This window comes from Glycine soja, chromosome 13 (genome assembly GCF_004193775.1).
Source record: "Glycine soja cultivar W05 chromosome 13, ASM419377v2, whole genome shotgun sequence".
Taxonomy (NCBI): Eukaryota; Viridiplantae; Streptophyta; class Magnoliopsida; order Fabales; family Fabaceae; genus Glycine; species Glycine soja.
Window position 1 is genome coordinate 13,760,366 of NC_041014.1, and position 17,122 is coordinate 13,777,487.

At 30.3% G+C, this 17,122-nt stretch overlaps 2 protein-coding genes across 5 annotated transcripts; both read right to left on the reverse strand.

Moving 5' to 3' along the window:
• Window positions 1-2,100: 2,100 nt before the first annotated feature.
• LOC114382047 (metacaspase-3-like) lies at window positions 2,101-4,772 on the reverse strand. The gene is made up of 5 exons (XM_028341280.1): window positions 4,277-4,772; window positions 3,495-3,831; window positions 2,992-3,109; window positions 2,499-2,696; window positions 2,101-2,356 (listed from the first exon to the last, which is right to left on the reverse strand). The coding sequence occupies exons 1-5, from the start codon at window positions 4,713-4,715 to the stop codon at window positions 2,297-2,299; spliced, it is 1,152 nt and encodes a 383-aa protein (XP_028197081.1). The 5' UTR covers window positions 4,716-4,772; the 3' UTR covers window positions 2,101-2,296.
• Window positions 4,773-7,854: 3,082 nt separating this feature from the next.
• On the reverse strand, window positions 7,855-14,822 carry LOC114381925 (metacaspase-3-like). 4 transcript variants are annotated; one of them, XM_028341155.1, is made up of 9 exons: window positions 14,625-14,822; window positions 14,344-14,466; window positions 13,932-13,995; window positions 12,356-12,488; window positions 11,725-12,057; window positions 10,919-11,258; window positions 10,725-10,830; window positions 10,284-10,478; window positions 7,855-8,132 (listed from the first exon to the last, which is right to left on the reverse strand). In XM_028341155.1, exons 2-9 carry the CDS (start codon window positions 14,424-14,426, stop codon window positions 8,064-8,066), a joined length of 1,323 nt encoding a protein of 440 aa, XP_028196956.1. In that variant the 5' UTR covers window positions 14,427-14,466; window positions 14,625-14,822; the 3' UTR covers window positions 7,855-8,063. The 4 variants fall into 4 exon arrangements, with proteins under 4 accessions (XP_028196956.1, XP_028196955.1, XP_028196957.1 ...); XM_028341154.1 differs by having other exon boundaries at window positions 14,344-14,527; XM_028341156.1 differs by lacking the exon at window positions 14,344-14,466.
• Between the last annotated feature and the right edge of the window lie 2,300 nt (window positions 14,823-17,122).

A 17,122-nucleotide genomic window follows, 5' to 3' on the forward strand; every position in this document is an offset into this window, starting at 1 on the left:
ACATGACCACTTAAACATTATTTTAAGAGTCGAAAACATAATTTTTTTTTTGCTACTAATTTGAGGTTTTTATTGATGAAATTATCAAACACAATATATATATATATATATATATATATATATATATATATATATATATATATATATTATTCTTTGACGTGAAAGCTATAAAATAAATTTGTCATATATATTTTTAATGTATTGGAAATAAATTTTATAAATTACATAACATGGTCACCCAAATATTATTTTAAGGGTCGAAAACATAATTTTTTAATTTTTTGCTATTAATTTGAGTTCCTTCTTGATAAAATTGTTACATAATATTTTATTTTTTTTTGGATTCTTTGATCTGAAATCTATCAAATAAATTTGTCATAAATATTTTTAATGTATTGAACATAAATTTATAAATTACATATGACCACTTAAATATTGTTTTAAAGATAAAAACATAATATTTTTTTATTTTTTATTATTAATTTGAGATCCTTCTTAATAAAATTGGTACATGATATATATATATATATATATATATATATATATATATATATATAAATTTTATAAATTACATAACATAATTACTTAAACATAACATACCACTTTAACATGACATAGTTTTATTTTGATTTAGAATGATTGCATATGATGTTAGCAGATCAAACTCATTCATGAAGAACTAAACGCCAACAACCACCTCCCTAAATGGATAAAGGAAAAGTATACGTGGGAATTCAGTGTAAGATTAAACGAAATATATAAAGGGAGAAAAGTATATCTTAATACATTATTATGATGTAACATGAAAAAAGAAAAATAGAAAAAAAATTATAAGTATTTGTTAGATATTTGAAAAAAGTCTCTTAGGTTCAAATCGTAATAAATGAAAAATGAACTTAAAATAACTAATAAGTCTAGCTCAAATATTTTAATTTCCCATATATTTATTTCTTCTCCGTCTTAGTTTTTTTTACCCCACAATTATGCCGGCTAATAAAAGAGATGTATGAAGTGACGTCACTACTACAAAAAGTACGAAGTGATATCTATCACTAAAATTGACAGCAAAGATCAAATTTGACGATGCATTTAATGGGAATGAATTTTATTCATTTTTTCCTTTCCATTTTTTTAAATTTCCTCCTGTGATAAGCATTTGAAAAAATAAATGAAATGAAAGTAATACACACTTTAGGGAGAGTGATGTTTATTTTTTCAAAAGTTAAATAAGAAAAAATTAAGGGTGTGTTTTGTTTAAAGGAGTGAATATGAGATGCAATTGAGTTCAGGTGTTTTAGGAATAAAAGTTGTGAGATGGATGTTTGTTTGGTGTGAATGTGTGTTGTAATTTTTGAAAAAATTGTAGATCCCATGAGGTAAAATTGTCACCCCCAAATGAGATGAAAGGGGTGAAAATCTAGCTGTAGGTGAGAAAAAAGTTTCATCTTTTTCAGATTATTTCCAAAAATCTGGTAGACCTTTGTGTTGGCTACATAATTGATTATTCTCTAGGCATATATATATCCATTACATTAACCAAATTGGAGAGTTTGTCTCGGGTTTGTAATATAATTAATTATCCTTATAACATAGTTATAAAGTGATTAGATAAAGTTGCATAATTAATTATACAATTTTCATAATCAACTAACATCATTCAAGGAAAAAAAAATGTCCTGAAACAAAAGAAAACATGCATGAATAATGGGAATAAAATAAACATTTGTTGAATCTTTATTTTTTTTATTATTTACCTACTACTTTAATCCAAATCTTTCATCTTCTTTGGATCTAGTTTATTTGATTAAGTAAGGTGTGCGAATTATTATGAATCATCTAACATTATTTTTTATTTTCACAAATAACAAAATATTTCATCTCTTTTATACTCTCTTTCATTTCAATCAAATAACTTTATTTTTTATTCTTTTTCAATCTTTTTTTTTCTCTTTCACCCTTTCATTTCTCTTTACCAAAGAAAAGGAAATGAAAATCTTTACACATATCTAATAAATTAATCAGGGAATATATATATATATATATATATATATATATATATATATATATATATATACTTCGACATCCAAATTGACAAACGACTTAAATTAAGTTGAGTGGCCATTTCCCATGTTAAAAAAAAAAACAAAAATATTTCTGATCCTTAACTTTAGATGTTGCAAATCTCCTATACTTCGTTTAATTTATTTCCAATGTTGCACATTTAATCTCCGGGCACACTCTACACGGTTATAATCTCACAATTCCTAATTTTCTGATGAGATAGAATTTACCATTATCATAGTACAAACCGCTTTGTATACACGTCAAACATCTCGGAGGACGATAGTTGTGGCTCCTGCAAATTCAATTCCAAACCATGTATATTACCAACTTCATACATTGGTAATTAAGGATATTCCAATATGAAGCTTATTTGTCAAGTATTTTATATTAATGTATGTGTGTGACTGTGTGTGAAAGAGAGAAAGTAGTAATACCTGTCTGAGGTCGAGGCCAAGAAGTCTATTCAACAACGAAGCAATTGGACCATTTAGTTGCACTATGCCTGTTTTCGTCCCACGGATGGTTGAACGCATAGCACTGAGCAAGCGACCGTAACTTAGTCCAGGTTCATTTTGCACGGTTTGGATGAAACTATAAGTCAAGGCACCGGTAGCTTCATTGCCACTTAAGGCCTACATGCACAAACCAACACATGAATTCATGCATGAATCTTTAATTATCTCCACACAGTTATATGTAAGAACTTTACATGGTAAATACAACGGGAAAAAATAGAAAAATGTTTGATAGACATTCAATGTATTTTCTAACAATTAGAAAGAGAGTTAAAAAAAGAGAAAAAAAATGACAAGTATGATAGGATTTATGATGTGGTAAGAAGAGAAAGATAAAAGAATTAAAAGATGTTAATTAAGTGTTTAAATTAAAAATTATTTGCATATCATTACTTGAAAAAACATTACATACAGAGGTATCTATGGAGGTTTGACCATCCTCACAAGCTGAAATACAAATTGCTAGCCCTCCTCTGGTACCTTTATCAGTTCTGGGACATCTTTGATCTTCCCATGTGTAATAGCCTTCCCTGTTATTACAGAAGAAACAGATTCAATTCAAAAAAAGTTAAAATATTTAGTTGGTCCTAAACTATTTGAAAATTTTCAAGTTTTAAACTTATTTTTTTAATTGAGTCTCAATCTAAACTAAAAAATATATATATCCCTAGCATTAGTTTATGATAATTTGAAATCGTATAAAAATGACAATTTATGATTGTTTTCAGAAACCTAAAGACCCAATTGAAAAAAATATATATTTACAGGAGAGAAAATTCAATTAACAAAAAATTTAAGTTAAACTGCTTGAAAATTTCTAAATAGTTCAAGAACCAACTTAGTAATTTAATTAAAAAAGAATAGGCAAATTAAAGAGGTGTTCATTGTTAACAAAGCAAGCATTCCCAAACTGACCTATTCATCTTGCACACAAAGGCTAAATCAAGAACAGTCCCACTATGGCATGCATCAATAATGGCATGGAGTTTAGCACCACGTGGTAGTGGCCTAACAATTGCTGCATTAATCTCATCATCGAGTATCTTTCCCTGCTCTTCATAATCAACAGGACATATTGCTTCGTCAAACCCATCAATCTCATCTCCATACATATTCATTTCCTGTGTACCATGTCCTGAGAAGTGGAACACCAATGAATCCCCTGATTGGCTACCCTCAATCAGCCACCTCATAGCCATTTGAATGTTATATTTCGTTGGGATTCTTAGCTGGTTTCTCTCCTCTCTATCATCTGCGGGTACGTAGGTTCTGAATGTTCAGATATGGCATGAAAATTATAGCATCTTACATCGTGCTTTAGGAGATTTGTAATGTAAAAGAATAAGAATATATTTACCATTATCTACCCTCAATCCTTACTTGCAGCCCATGATCACAACAAATATAGATATATATATTTATTTGATTTAATCAATCATTTAGTTCATATACTTAGCTAGTCAATCTTTATGTTTTAGTTACTACACTTAAAGCTTACTCATTTTAATTTTTAAAGATATACTTTTCAACTCGTTTTAATTCTTATAAATATACATTTTCATTTATTTTAGTCTCTATAATTTTGAATGACAGAAACTAATACTAATTAATATATATATATATAACCTTGAATAGATATAGAAATTAAATCAATTTATTTCTAAATGTTAATATCATAAGAAAGCATATGGGAACACCTGTGAGCATGAGAATGGAGGCACTGGGAAACCCAAACTCCTTAATCAAAAAGTATTTCATGCATTTTACATCATTCACGGAGCCTTTTAGTCTGTAACTCTTTCCATGGTAGCGGATTCCACATAGCACAGCCCTCTTTGAGCCATATACATGGTATGATGGCCTTAGTGACTGAGGAGGCTGAGGATAATAACCAAATTCATGAGTTGTCCCATAATAACTGGGATTGCTGTTAACCGAACTAGTCATCATGGTATTTACAAAGCCTCTAAAACGACCTGCCAAGTGATGAAAGGAGTTGTAGGCTTGACTCCATGGACCCGCGGTAGGTCGAATCTGGGTGATGCCATGGCACACTGCACACTCAAAGACATGAACCTCTGGTGGAACCATTAATAGTATTCCACACTGGTTACATCTTTCTTGTCTACTAGCCATATTCTGTTAGAAGCTAATGGTGAGGCCTGAGAATGAGCGAAAGGGTATTTTTAAATGTGTGTGGTGACTCTTTTCAAATGTGTCAATGAAATTCAGCTTCCGCCATCTACTTGGAGAGGACAACGCAGAATAGGATTCTAATTCCTTTTCTAGTGGAGAGTGAATATATTGACTTGCTTGTTTTTCTGCCGAGTGGACATTACCGTTGATAAATAAAGAATCAGGAATAAGGAACCAATCAAATGTGGCTTTCTAATTTGCTCGATCGTATCCACTAGTTAAATACATTTTTTTCATAAACACTTATAAGAAAATAAAATGAGAAGAACATCGATTAATCTTTTTATTAGAATTTTTTTCGTCTAATTTCTCCCCTGAGGCGTATAAATTGATTTTAACATATATAAAAAATTTAATTCTTTTCTATTTTCTTCTTTTATAAGAGATTACATAGAAATTTATTTAAAGAGGGAGTTTGTTGCAATATATATATATATATATATATATATATATATATATATATATATATATATATATATATATGATGATACATAGACAAGAATACGAGCATATTCCTGCGATTTTTGTACTGTGGAACTAGTTCAATGGTTTTTCATTCTTTTCACTGCATGGAAGCCCAGGCCATTATTTAAATATGGAGGTCCTCCTTTACGACCAAGAACTAGTTTTCTTGATAGAATCCATTTGCTCATCATTGAAATTACTAGCTAGATAATTGTAGGTAAATAAATATAGTAGAGAATTGGTTTGGACGTGCCTTGTTCTGGAGGACAAGAAAGTTTCTTTTTTTATGAAGAGAAAATTAAATGAGTTGGATTCCATGAATTCACCAAGGTTTAGATAAATTTCAAGACTTACCAAACATTTATAGATATATTTACAGATTATCTATCAATAAAATTCTCATATCGATTGCAAGAATCAAATCTACACCATTATGAGATATTAATTTATTTTTTATGAATTGGATCAACCTTTATTAACAATTAGAAAATTTTCTGTTATTGTCCTAGTTGCTTATATAACCTTCCCACATTGGTTTTACCAATATATAAGAAATGAATATCAAATTAAAAATATTTTAAATTTTATGTATCGACAAATGTTGACTGTTGATATATTATGTTAGTGGAAGAATTCCAACATGACTTCCTTATTATTCAAACTCTTATGTTTAATTCACTTAAATTATGACTCTCAATATTCCAATTACTGTGATTTGTGACATCGATGAATAAAAATATATTGATGATCAAATTAAACTTGAAATTAATTGTATTTAATTTGATGGAAGTGTTTTTGTTTGGTGTCCTATATATAGTAATTTCAGTGAGTAAATGAGTTCTATAACAGCATTTTGTTTGCGATGCCTCCAAATCCGGCTTCAGTTTCTATGGGTTCGTATGCATGTGTTCAGTCTGTATGGGTTTGTCCTTCATATAAGTTCTTGGGGTATCCTTCCCAAAGGGTGACGATTTGTGGGTAATTAATATTGTTTAATTTTCACTCATATTTATATATGCTGAATGTTAGAACTCTAAAGTGTTAGAATAATGAAGTTTGAAACATGAATGATGAATCATATATAATACCTAAAATGATAGAATTAGGAAAAACCAAATTATATTCTTTTTAAATTAAGACTTGAATTAAGTAGAATAAAAAAAATTACTGCTGAAATCTTACATAGGCATAGTTTGACTAAGGGAATAGTGAGAGAGGGATTTCAAATTGTTAAGAGGTTGAGTGGCAAGCTTAAAAATGCCTAATTAGAATGCTTGATGGGTAAATAGGAAATGAAATGAAATTTTGGGGAAGAATTTGGTGATGGCCGAATGTCCTATCTAATACACAAGAATTTGTTTTTTTTATCACTTTAGTAAAGGTTAAGATGAATTTGTAAAAGTTAGATTAAAGTAATTAACTAAAAAGGACTAAATAAATTAGGCTATGATTGGTAAAGTGTTTTAGTATTAATCATTAGGAAAATTGAATAAATAAGTAAAGTTTTTATAATGAGTATTATATTAACCTTAGATATTCTTTTTAAAGAATCAGTATAGATATTCTTTTTAAAGCACGTATATTTATATGAAATTAAACACGATGCTCTTTAGGAACATTCCTAAAGTTTGATATCATTAATTAGGTGTTAATGGTAAAAATTATAAATAGTTTTCAAAAAAAAATTATACCTATCAAGAAATTAAATAAGTTTCACTAATAATTCTATTAACAAATAAATATTTAAGTATGAGACATAAAATTCATTTTTAATTATAAATTCTTTTTTATTTAATAAGAAATTATAGTTTTCAACCTAAAAAAATCGTTTAATGATTGACGAAAATAAGGATAATAATTTTGATAATAATGTCCATTAATACCAGTAGTAGTTCTTTCTATATAAGAGTAGTTAATAAAGTAATTTTTGTAATAATAGTTTTTGATAATAATATTTTTCTAATAGTAGTTTTCAATAATAATTTTAACTATGTAATATTTAATGAATTCGATAATAACATGCAAAGGAGATCGGATAAAAGTAGAATTTAGAAAAAAAAAATGAAGATTAAAAAAATAAAAAATTTAAAAAATGCATAAAAGTAAATAAAACAAACAATAATTCATTAAAAGTAGGATGAATATTTATACGGTAACCTTTAAGTTGAAAATATTAATGTTTGAAGATTTGAGTGGTAATAATTCAATTCAACAAAAATGATTGTGAAAGGTTTTACTGTGAGACTCCTAATATTAATAACAGTTTACTACTTTCCTGCATCTAGTGACTTTACTTGTTTCATCTTATTCCTTTTCGAAGAAACTACTATTATAACTGTTTCTTTTGAATTCGAATTTGTCCTTCCATATGAGTGCTTCTTTCTCCATTTGTATCACAATACTATCGAAATCATCTTCATCAAAATAATACCCTTCAAAGTATACAAGATTACATCGAAACTAGTTGATCGAAATGGTTTTCTTTAGGTGTATACTTAACCCTTTATGGTTCCTTCACCCTGTTATTAATCTTTTCCATTGAAATAAAAGCCATCGAAAATGAACTAGATTTCCCACACTTAAAAAATTTTCATTACAGATATAACACTGGACATTGTTAATTCAAATGTAATTAGAACGTTAGCAGCATGCAACATGTTCATTATTTTACATGTTAAGATAAACCATAAATTTCTGAATCTTAGATGTTACGAATCTCCAATAACTCGTTTAATTTATTTCGAATAGTAGTACATCTTTAATCTCTGTCAACTGTCTACACTGTTATAATCTCCATAATTATTTTCTGACGAGAATTTACCATCACAGTTCAACCCGGGCTGTATACACGTCAAACTCCATGGAAGAGGATAGTTGTGGCTTCTGCAAATCCTGTTCCAAGACATTTATAATACTAACATCGTCATACATTATAGTAAGTATTCCAATATGAAGCTTATGAGCCTCGTATTTTATATTATGTTAAAATAAAATTCATATCTCTTATTTATATTTTAGGTTTTAGTTTAGTTGAATTTTTTTTACTCCAGCCCCTTAAAGTTTTTCTGTTAGTTGAATTCGATTCTTCTTCCTGTCAACACGTGATAAACTATAACACATATATCAGGTTAGGTAAAATTGATTCTTTTACATTGTGTTTGAATTAGGAATTAAAAAATTTCAACGAATTTGAAATGTCAAAAATTTGAATTGTTTTGATTTTAATTTTCTTCCTTTTTCAAATACTTTGTTAGGATAAATTAATTCAATTTTTTTCAATTTTAAATTCTTTATTTGGATAGGAGAATTCAATTTTCTCCATATGTAAAATTTCAATTATATTTTAAATAGATAAAATTTTAATACTAAACTTTATAGAAAACAAATAAAATCTAATTTTGAAATATTAATTAAAAAATATTTTTTAATTTTTAATTATTTAAAAATATAAAATATTGATAATTTTAACTATGATTGTTTTGTCTAACCACAACCAGTTATGTTTTAAAACCGATATTAACCAAGACTATTTTTTGGTCGACATCAAATAGAGTTTTTTTTGTCAAAGTATGTCGAAAATATTTGCTAACTGATGTCAGTCGGGGCTATTTTTTAACTAACGTTGATTGAGTCTATTTTTCAGCCGATGTTGGTTAGGTTTTTTTACCAATGTCGGATAGGATTTGTTTAGCTAACACCGGTTAGGATCTTTTCAAACGACATTGACCAAGGCTATTTTTAGCCAAAGTTGGCCTAAAAAATCCTAACAGACGTTGACAAAAAAATCTATCCAATATCAGCTAAAAAATAGTTAGGTTGATGTCGACCAATAAAACCTACACGATGTCGGCCGAAAAATATCATTGGTCAACGTTAATCGAAAAATCCCTAGTCGAAGTTGGCTAAAAAATGGTCCTGACTACTGTCAGACAAAAAACCCTACCCAACATCTGCTATAAAATAACCTTGGCTGATGTTGGCTAAAAAATAGCTCTGACCGATGTCGACTAAAAAAATTCTAGTGGATGTCGACCGTAAGAACCTAGTCGATGTCGACTAAAAATAGTCATACCCGATGTCGGTAAAAAATACCTAGCTGGTGTTAACAGAAAAAACTCTAGCCAATATAAACCAAAAAACCTAACTAATGTGGTTAAGAAATAGCTCTGACTGATGTCAGCCAGAAAACCCTAGTCGATGTCGGTAAAAAAAATTCTAACCGATGTTGACTAAGAAAATCTAGTTGACATAAGCCAAAACATCCTAACTAACATCGGCTGAAAAATAATCATAGTCGATATTGGCTAAAAAATAGCTTTGGCTAATGTTGGCTGGAAAAACCTAGTTGACATCGGCTGAAAACCCCTAGCAGGTGTCTACTCAAAAGTTAGTCATGATCGATGTCAGTAGAAAAAATCTAGCTAACGTCGACCAAAAAAATCCTTGGCCGACGTCAACAAAAAATTCTCATGAATAACGTCAGTGAGAAAATAACCCTAACCAACATCATCTAAAAAAATCTTAGTCAATATCGATAAAAAATAACTTTGGTTAACATCATATAAAAAAATTCTGATCGAAAAAACCTCGGCTAACGTCAGTGAAAAACAACTTATGTCGATGTTGGCTGTAAAAACATTGGTCACCCATAGTTGCAAGTGTTGAGTGAGAAATAGTCGCGAATAAGAATGTGAGTTAGAGTGAACATCTTTGAAAAAAGAATTTTAAATTCTATATTTTTTTAGAGAATTTGAAATCTCAGTGTTTTAATCAATCAAAATAATTTATAAAAATATCAAAAATAAAATCTCTTTTCAAGTATTTTATCCAAACAAACTATTTTATCGTGAATCATTTTAAATTTCTTGAAAAAATGAATTACTCTTGCTCCATCCAAACACACTATCAGTGTCAGAGTCTAACATTGATGTTACAAGTGAAATTTTTAAAACTTAAAAGATGAAATAAAAGCCTAAAATAAAAATAAAGGAGAAAAATTTTGTTTTAATCTTGTATTAATGTGTCTGTGAAAGAGAGTAATACCTGTCTTGGGGCCAAGGTAAAATCTGTATTAAACAGCGAAGCATTTGGGTTATTTAGCATCCCACGGATGGTTGAACGCATGGAACTGAGCAAGCCACCATAACTTAGTCCAGCTGGTTCATTTAGCATGGTATAGATGAAACTATAAGTAAAAACGCCAGTGACCGCATTGCCGCCGCCACCACCACTTAAGACCTACACAACCAACCCATATGAATTCATGCATGAATATATACGAATATATTTATGGATTAAATATATTTTTTTTAGTTTTTAATTTGTAGTTTTTTTTACCCTTATAAAATATTTTTTTATTTTTAATCCTTATAAATTATATTTAATTATAGCCTATATTTGAACCTATATTTAATTATCTCCACACAGTTATATGAAAGAAATTCACATGGTAATTACAATTAAGCGGGAAAAAATATTGCATACAGGGATTTCTTTGGACGATTGATAATCGCCACAACCTGAAATGCAAATTGCTAGCCCTCCACTTGTGTCTTTATCAGGACCTCCATATTGATAATCCCATGTGTCCCTGTTACGTTATTACACTAGAAAAACATTAAAGAGTATGATACATATTTACTGTTCATGAAACAAGCATTAATTAATCCTAAATTGACCTCTGGCTCCACACATAAGCTAAATCAAGGACAGTGCCACTATTGCATGAATCAATAATGGCATGAAGTTTAGCACCGTATGGTAGTGGCCTAACAATTGCAGCATTAATATCATCATCGAGTATAATTCCCTGCTTTTCCCAATCAACCGGACATATTGCTTCGTCACGCTCATCAAGCTCATCGAAATCCCCATTCGTATCCAGTTCCTGACAACCATGTCCTGAGAACTGGAACACCAATGAATCCCCCGACTGGCTACCCTCAATTAGCCACCTCATGGCCTTCAGAATGTTATATTTCGTCGGGAATTTTTGTGGGTTTCTCTCCTCCATATCATCTGCGAGTAGGTTCATTCTGAATGTTCAGATGTGTAAAGTGTTTTGTGGTTATGGTTACTAAACATATTCTAAAACCATCAAATTCGAATGCGACACAGAATCAATGGAAAAATATGTGTGAAGTAAAAAAAAAAATAAGAATATATTTTTAATTGATCTATCCTCAATTCCTTACTTGTCAACCCATAATCACAAATACAGATATAGATATTTATTTGATTTAATTAATTATATGATCTCTGTATCAACATATTTTAGTCCTTATATATCTAAAAAATATTCATTTTAGTATCTACACGTATATTTTTAAGCTCGTTTTAGCTCATATATATATATATATATAAAGATACACAGGGACACAGATTAAAAAATATAAAGATAGACAGCATAGAAATATTGAATAACTAAACATATACTATTTGATTCTAAATGTTAACATCATAAGAAAGTATATGGAAACAACACCTGTGAGAATGAGAATGGATTCCCTAGGAAACCCACACTCCGTAACCAGAAAGATATTCATGTTTTTAACATCATTCACGGTGCCGTTTAGCTGGTTATCCTTCCCATGATAGCAAATTCCACATAGCACAGCCCGCTTTGGGCCATATGCATTGTATGATGGCCTTAGTGACTGAGGAGGTGGAGGATAATACGCAATTTGAGGTGTCCCATAATAACCCCGCCGATTGCTATTGTTAACTGAACCAGAACCAGGCATTATGGTATTTACAAAGCTTCTGAGACGACCTCCAAACTGATGAAAGGAGTTGTAGACTACTTCACTCCATGATCCTGTGCCAGTGGCCGATGTAAGACATGAGGTGGGAATACACTATTTTAAAAATTAATTTAATACATAACAAAAAAAAAAGGATTCAAACACATAAAAATAAAAATTATAAAATATAAAATTTCAAAAGATAAATATGTTTAATTTTATTAAAATAAGAGAATGTATTTATTTATCTTAATATGATAATAATTCAATGTTCAAACATATAAAATATAAAATTTTAAAAAAATTCATGAGTTTATTAAAAATGCGGGATACATTTATCTACTCTCAAACAAGCATAGTTCCGTCACTGACCTGTAATGGAGGGTCGAATCTGGGTCATGCCATGGCACACTGTGCACTCAACGACACGAGTCTCTGCTGAAACCATTAATAGTGATCCACACTGGTTACATCTTACTTGTCTACTTGCCATTTGTTTCAGTATCTGTTAGAAGCAATTAATATATTGCAGAATGGTGAGGCCTCTGAATGAATAATGAATTGGGTATTGGAAATTAATTATGAACGCAAAGGAAACGGTGGGGTGACTACTTTTTCAAATTCGTCTATGAAGTTCAGCTTCTGCTATCTATTTAGAGAGGAAAATGCAGATCCAATAGGATTCCAATTATTTCTTTTGGGGAATGAATATATGTCTTTCTTGTTTATCTGTCGAAGGGACTTTACCCTAGATAAATTAAAGAATCGGGAATTAGGAATCAATAATAAAATGTGGCTTTCGTAAGCACCTTGATAGGGTAAGGGACTATTTTGGAGTAGGAGGGACTCCAGATAGAAGGATAATTTGGATTCTCTCTGCAGCCCCGGCCCTCTCTACATATTCATCTCTCCATCTCTCCTTTATCTCTCTATCATTTAACTTCACTTTTTTATTTTCTCTCTTCTTCTCCCTATGTATTTTCTCTCTTCTTCTCCCTATGTATTCTTCTCCCTATGTAGGGAATCCAAATCTAGAATACTGACATGTGCCTTGCACAGTCAGTAAAAAAGCAACTCAATTTTTTAACTAAAAAAATCACAAAATGCAAAGAGAAAGAAAATGTAAAAGAAAAAAATTATCATGGTGACATACTGGGGCGGAATCAGGAAAACTTGTCCAGCGAGCAAAATTTAACATATAAACAAAATTAATAATAATGAAATTTTATTATTAATTGTTATCTAAAAATTAATTTATTTAATAACAATAAATTTATTGGCTTCTTTTTTAATACAAGAAATACAAGCCAGTGGTGAAATTTTTTAAATTTGTGACACAAGAATAGGATGAGATGGATCAAAACTATTGACTTCTTTTTGCTTAGAGGATGAAGAAAGAGTTTTATGAATTGTCATACTTTGATTTCAGTATAAAAATTAATTTATCTCCCAAATTTAAAATATTGTAAATTCTTAGTTAAAAGTAAATATAAATTAAAGCAATGCAAATTAGATTCTTAACAAAAATAATGTAACAGAAAAATGTTAACGTAAACTAAAATATCTATAAATTATTTAAAAGCAATCTAAATAATAAAAAAATTCTTTCTACTTAAACATAAAATTATGGAGCCTTGTGGGTGAAGATGGGAATTTAGTAGAGGGCAAGAGAAACAAAGGAATGGCAAAAATATGATATTTAATGTAAATAATGAGTATATTTTGTGCAATAGGGGGCAGCTGCCCTTTTTCAATCAACCTAGTTCCGTCCTTGGTTACATGTACCCAACTTTCTCGAAATTTTTTATATAATTTTTTATTAAAAAATCACAAAGTGCAACAAGAAAGAAAGAAAATTGTCATGATAACTTTCTAGACAATTTTTATATAAATAAATATAGATTATTCGGCTAAATCACTCATAGCAAGATTGTATTTTCGAACTTACATTCTCACAATGTGAACATTGTCGTAGAAACATCAAATTTCTCTGATGATGATAAAAGAGGATCCTGCAATGTGTATTCAGTTTCATCATGAAAAGTTGAAAACTATATCTTGAACTGCTAATTAATTTATGGCGTGCACTGTATATATAAAAATAATTGGATTGTCTGGAGATATGATAAATCACAATTGATGGAGAAAAAGATTATATATGAGATATGCTTGATGAACCTCGTGTAGGTAACATGTAACTCCTCTCACGTAATCCAAATAGTATTTGTAGGGGACAAAATCCATATGGTAAATGATATATACATGGATTTTTCGCTTTAGAAAATGAAAAAAGAAAATGGTGACGTATATATATAACTTTAGAAATTTTATAGTGGCAATAAATGGTGATGGGATCCAACCTGTTCAATTTTACGATTAAGATATGTTGCAATATGCGGTTATTGCATCTGCTTCGGTTAATCTTTTTAATTTCGTCATGCATCTTTTCTAGGGGACCCCCATAAGTTATTCCAGAGTATTCTCTGATTGTTTTTGTGAAATGATAAGTCAGTACACCATATTCATTCCCTTTCCACCAAAAACCTACGTAGGTTGGTCAAAACCCACCATGAGGTGCAAGTATCTATTGAACTACATTATTGCATTGTCAAAGAAAAAAACTCCAAAGATTAATTCTTACTGAGCTATCAGCAGCTGTCTGACTATCTTCACAACCACTAAGACAAATTGCCAATCCACCACTTGTATGTTTCTGATAGGTTCTTTTGAAGGGGACTTGTTATCCTCCCAAATGCCACTGCAAGCATACAATAGGCAGATTCAAAATTGTTTAAGGTAATGCAAACAGAAAATTAAATAGCAAAAAACCACAAAAAGTGCACTTATCTTTCATGTTTATAAACAAACAAAAGATCAAGAATTGTTCCACTATGACAAGCGTCAACAATAGCATGAAGTGTGACACCTTCCTTCAGTGGCCACACTATGGTAGAATTTATTTCATTGTCAATGATCATTCCTTCTCCCAAAAAATCAACAGGACAAAGAGTCTCATCAAACCCATCAATTTTGTCTTCTTTGAAATCTGGCTGTTGCAAACCGTGTCCCGAGAAGTAAAAGACAAATGAATCTCCTGGCTGACAGTCCTTCACCAGCCACTTTAAGGACTCCAACTTGTTGTGTTTCGTTGGTATTAAATTGGCATTCTGCTCTTGTTCTACAATTCATTTTAGTCTTGGAATGAGAAAAGTTTGTGGCACATTATTATTGAGGATGTTAGAACATGCATATAACTGAAAACAAGTATCAGATACGAGGTTGTCTAACTTACTCTAAACAAAAATGGTGTTAAACAATCTTATCATAGTTTATTGTTTCAATTAATACCTGCAATCAATCATCTTAAAGTTGTAAGAGAATTACACCAATCACATGTGATATTGAAATTATTTAACCCTATTTTTACTTTGGATAAGTTAGACAAGTCCATTAGATACTTGTCAAGGAACAATTTAGTGATACAACAACTATATTAAATATTAATAATTGCATTCCTATTAATAAGCCTTTCAAATTTATTGTTAACTAAATTTTCAATCAAATTCTATAGTATAGTCTAAGAAATATAGTGTTCCTTCTAAAGTGTCAAATTACTATATTTACGAGCTTTTAATTTTACTTTGTTAAGAATTAATACAAACTAGAAAGATAGAGAATAACTCAATAAGTGAAACCCAAATGAACAGAAACAGATCATAAATTTCTAGAGATACCTGAGAGGACACGTATGCACTCCTTTGGAAACTTAAAATTCTTGATGAGCAGTTCCTTCATGTTACTAATATCATTAATGGTTCCTTTGATCAAGTTGAAGCAGAAACAGAAACATCGAGGAGAATAATAAACTAAGGGAAGCATAAGAAAGTCGATTCTGGATTCATTAATAAAAGAACAGAAAAATATTAGCTCATCAACAAAAGTTTCTAATCCTATTATAAATTAGACAGACTGGTACACTACCAAGACTGTAAAATTGTGAAAAGTACAAAGCATACTGGTAATATAAGTACATACATCTGTTTAGAGTAGAATAGAATTTTGTCAAACTCCCTCCTCTCAGAAAACCCAACAACCATTTGACAAACGGAACCATTGTATTAATCTACAAGGGAGCATACTTGTAAAATTTAATAGAATACTACATTTCACAATAAATATTCCAACAACGAAGGAGTCTGCTCAGCTTACACATCAACAATTTGCCACATAAAGCAGATAATGACATTTTAAACATCACAATCAAATTGGCCAAACAGAAGGACATCACCTTAAGGCAAATAATAACCAACCAAAAAAGAATCTGTAATTGAGGTAACAGAAAAAGCAAGAGAAAATTCCCAGGTAGCTACTTCGTCTTATCAAGAACCTGAGATTTGGCAACTGTGTCGGGAGCTCAAAGGATTCCTTGTGGAGATTCAGCTGCAAGCTCTGTTGGACATTTTAGTGTAATTGATCTCTTTATTATGCTAAAATAAGAGTGCATGCTTGTTTTAATGTAATAACGAGATGTTCGGTTTAGGCAAATTTTGGAAGTTACATGAAAGTTACTAAAACTTCCATCAACGGTTGAAAGTTACATAGAAGTTACTAAAACTTCCATCAACGGCAGTTTTTAAAAAGAAATAACTTTCATCAACCGCCAAAAACCACCTGTTCTTTGATCATAAATAATCATTCTGATTCAGAAAGCATAACATGTGATAAAACATATAAGACCAAAACAAAACTCTTGAATTATAATCTTCTGATTTTATCCGATTGAACAATTTTGGTTGAACCCCGAAATTTGATTCAATCTGAAAGTGTTATACACGACTTCAGATTTATCCAGTATTATCTCGATTTTTAAATTAACCAACAAAAGATTGAATCAAATCTTTCGAGATGACGAACGATAATTCGAAGATGACAAGCAAGTTTGCGAAGTTGGACAAGTTTGAAGGGCAGGATTTCAGAAGATGGCAGAAGAAGATGCACTTTCTCTTAACAACATTGAATGTGGTGTATGTGCTGAGTACACCGATGCCGGTGTTTATGGAAGACGAAACTCTGGATCAAACAAGGAAGCGTTTGAAATGGGAGAACGACGATTACATTTGTCGTGGACACATTCTGAAC

Bases quoted from the DNA above. Each gene is read 5' to 3' on its own strand.
- LOC114381925 (XM_028341155.1), bottom strand. From the start codon at position 14,426: ATGCATGACGAAATTAAAAAGATTAACCGAAGCAGATGCAATAACCGC. The intron at 11,259-11,724 runs GTGTTGTTTCCA...ACCTACTCGCAG, and splicing joins ATCCATTCTCATTCTCACAG to ATGATATGGAGGAGAGAAAC. The intron at 10,831-10,918 runs GTCAATTTAGGA...ATAACGTAACAG, and splicing joins GCTTATGTGTGGAGCCAGAG to GGACACATGGGATTATCAAT.
- LOC114382047 (XM_028341280.1), bottom strand. From the start codon at position 4,715: ATGGCTAGTAGACAAGAAAGATGTAACCAGTGTGGAATACTATTAATG. The intron at 3,832-4,276 runs GTGTTCCCATAT...ACGTACCCGCAG, and splicing joins CTCCATTCTCATGCTCACAG to ATGATAGAGAGGAGAGAAAC. The intron at 3,110-3,494 runs GTCAGTTTGGGA...CTGTAATAACAG, and splicing joins TTTGTGTGCAAGATGAATAG to GGAAGGCTATTACACATGGG.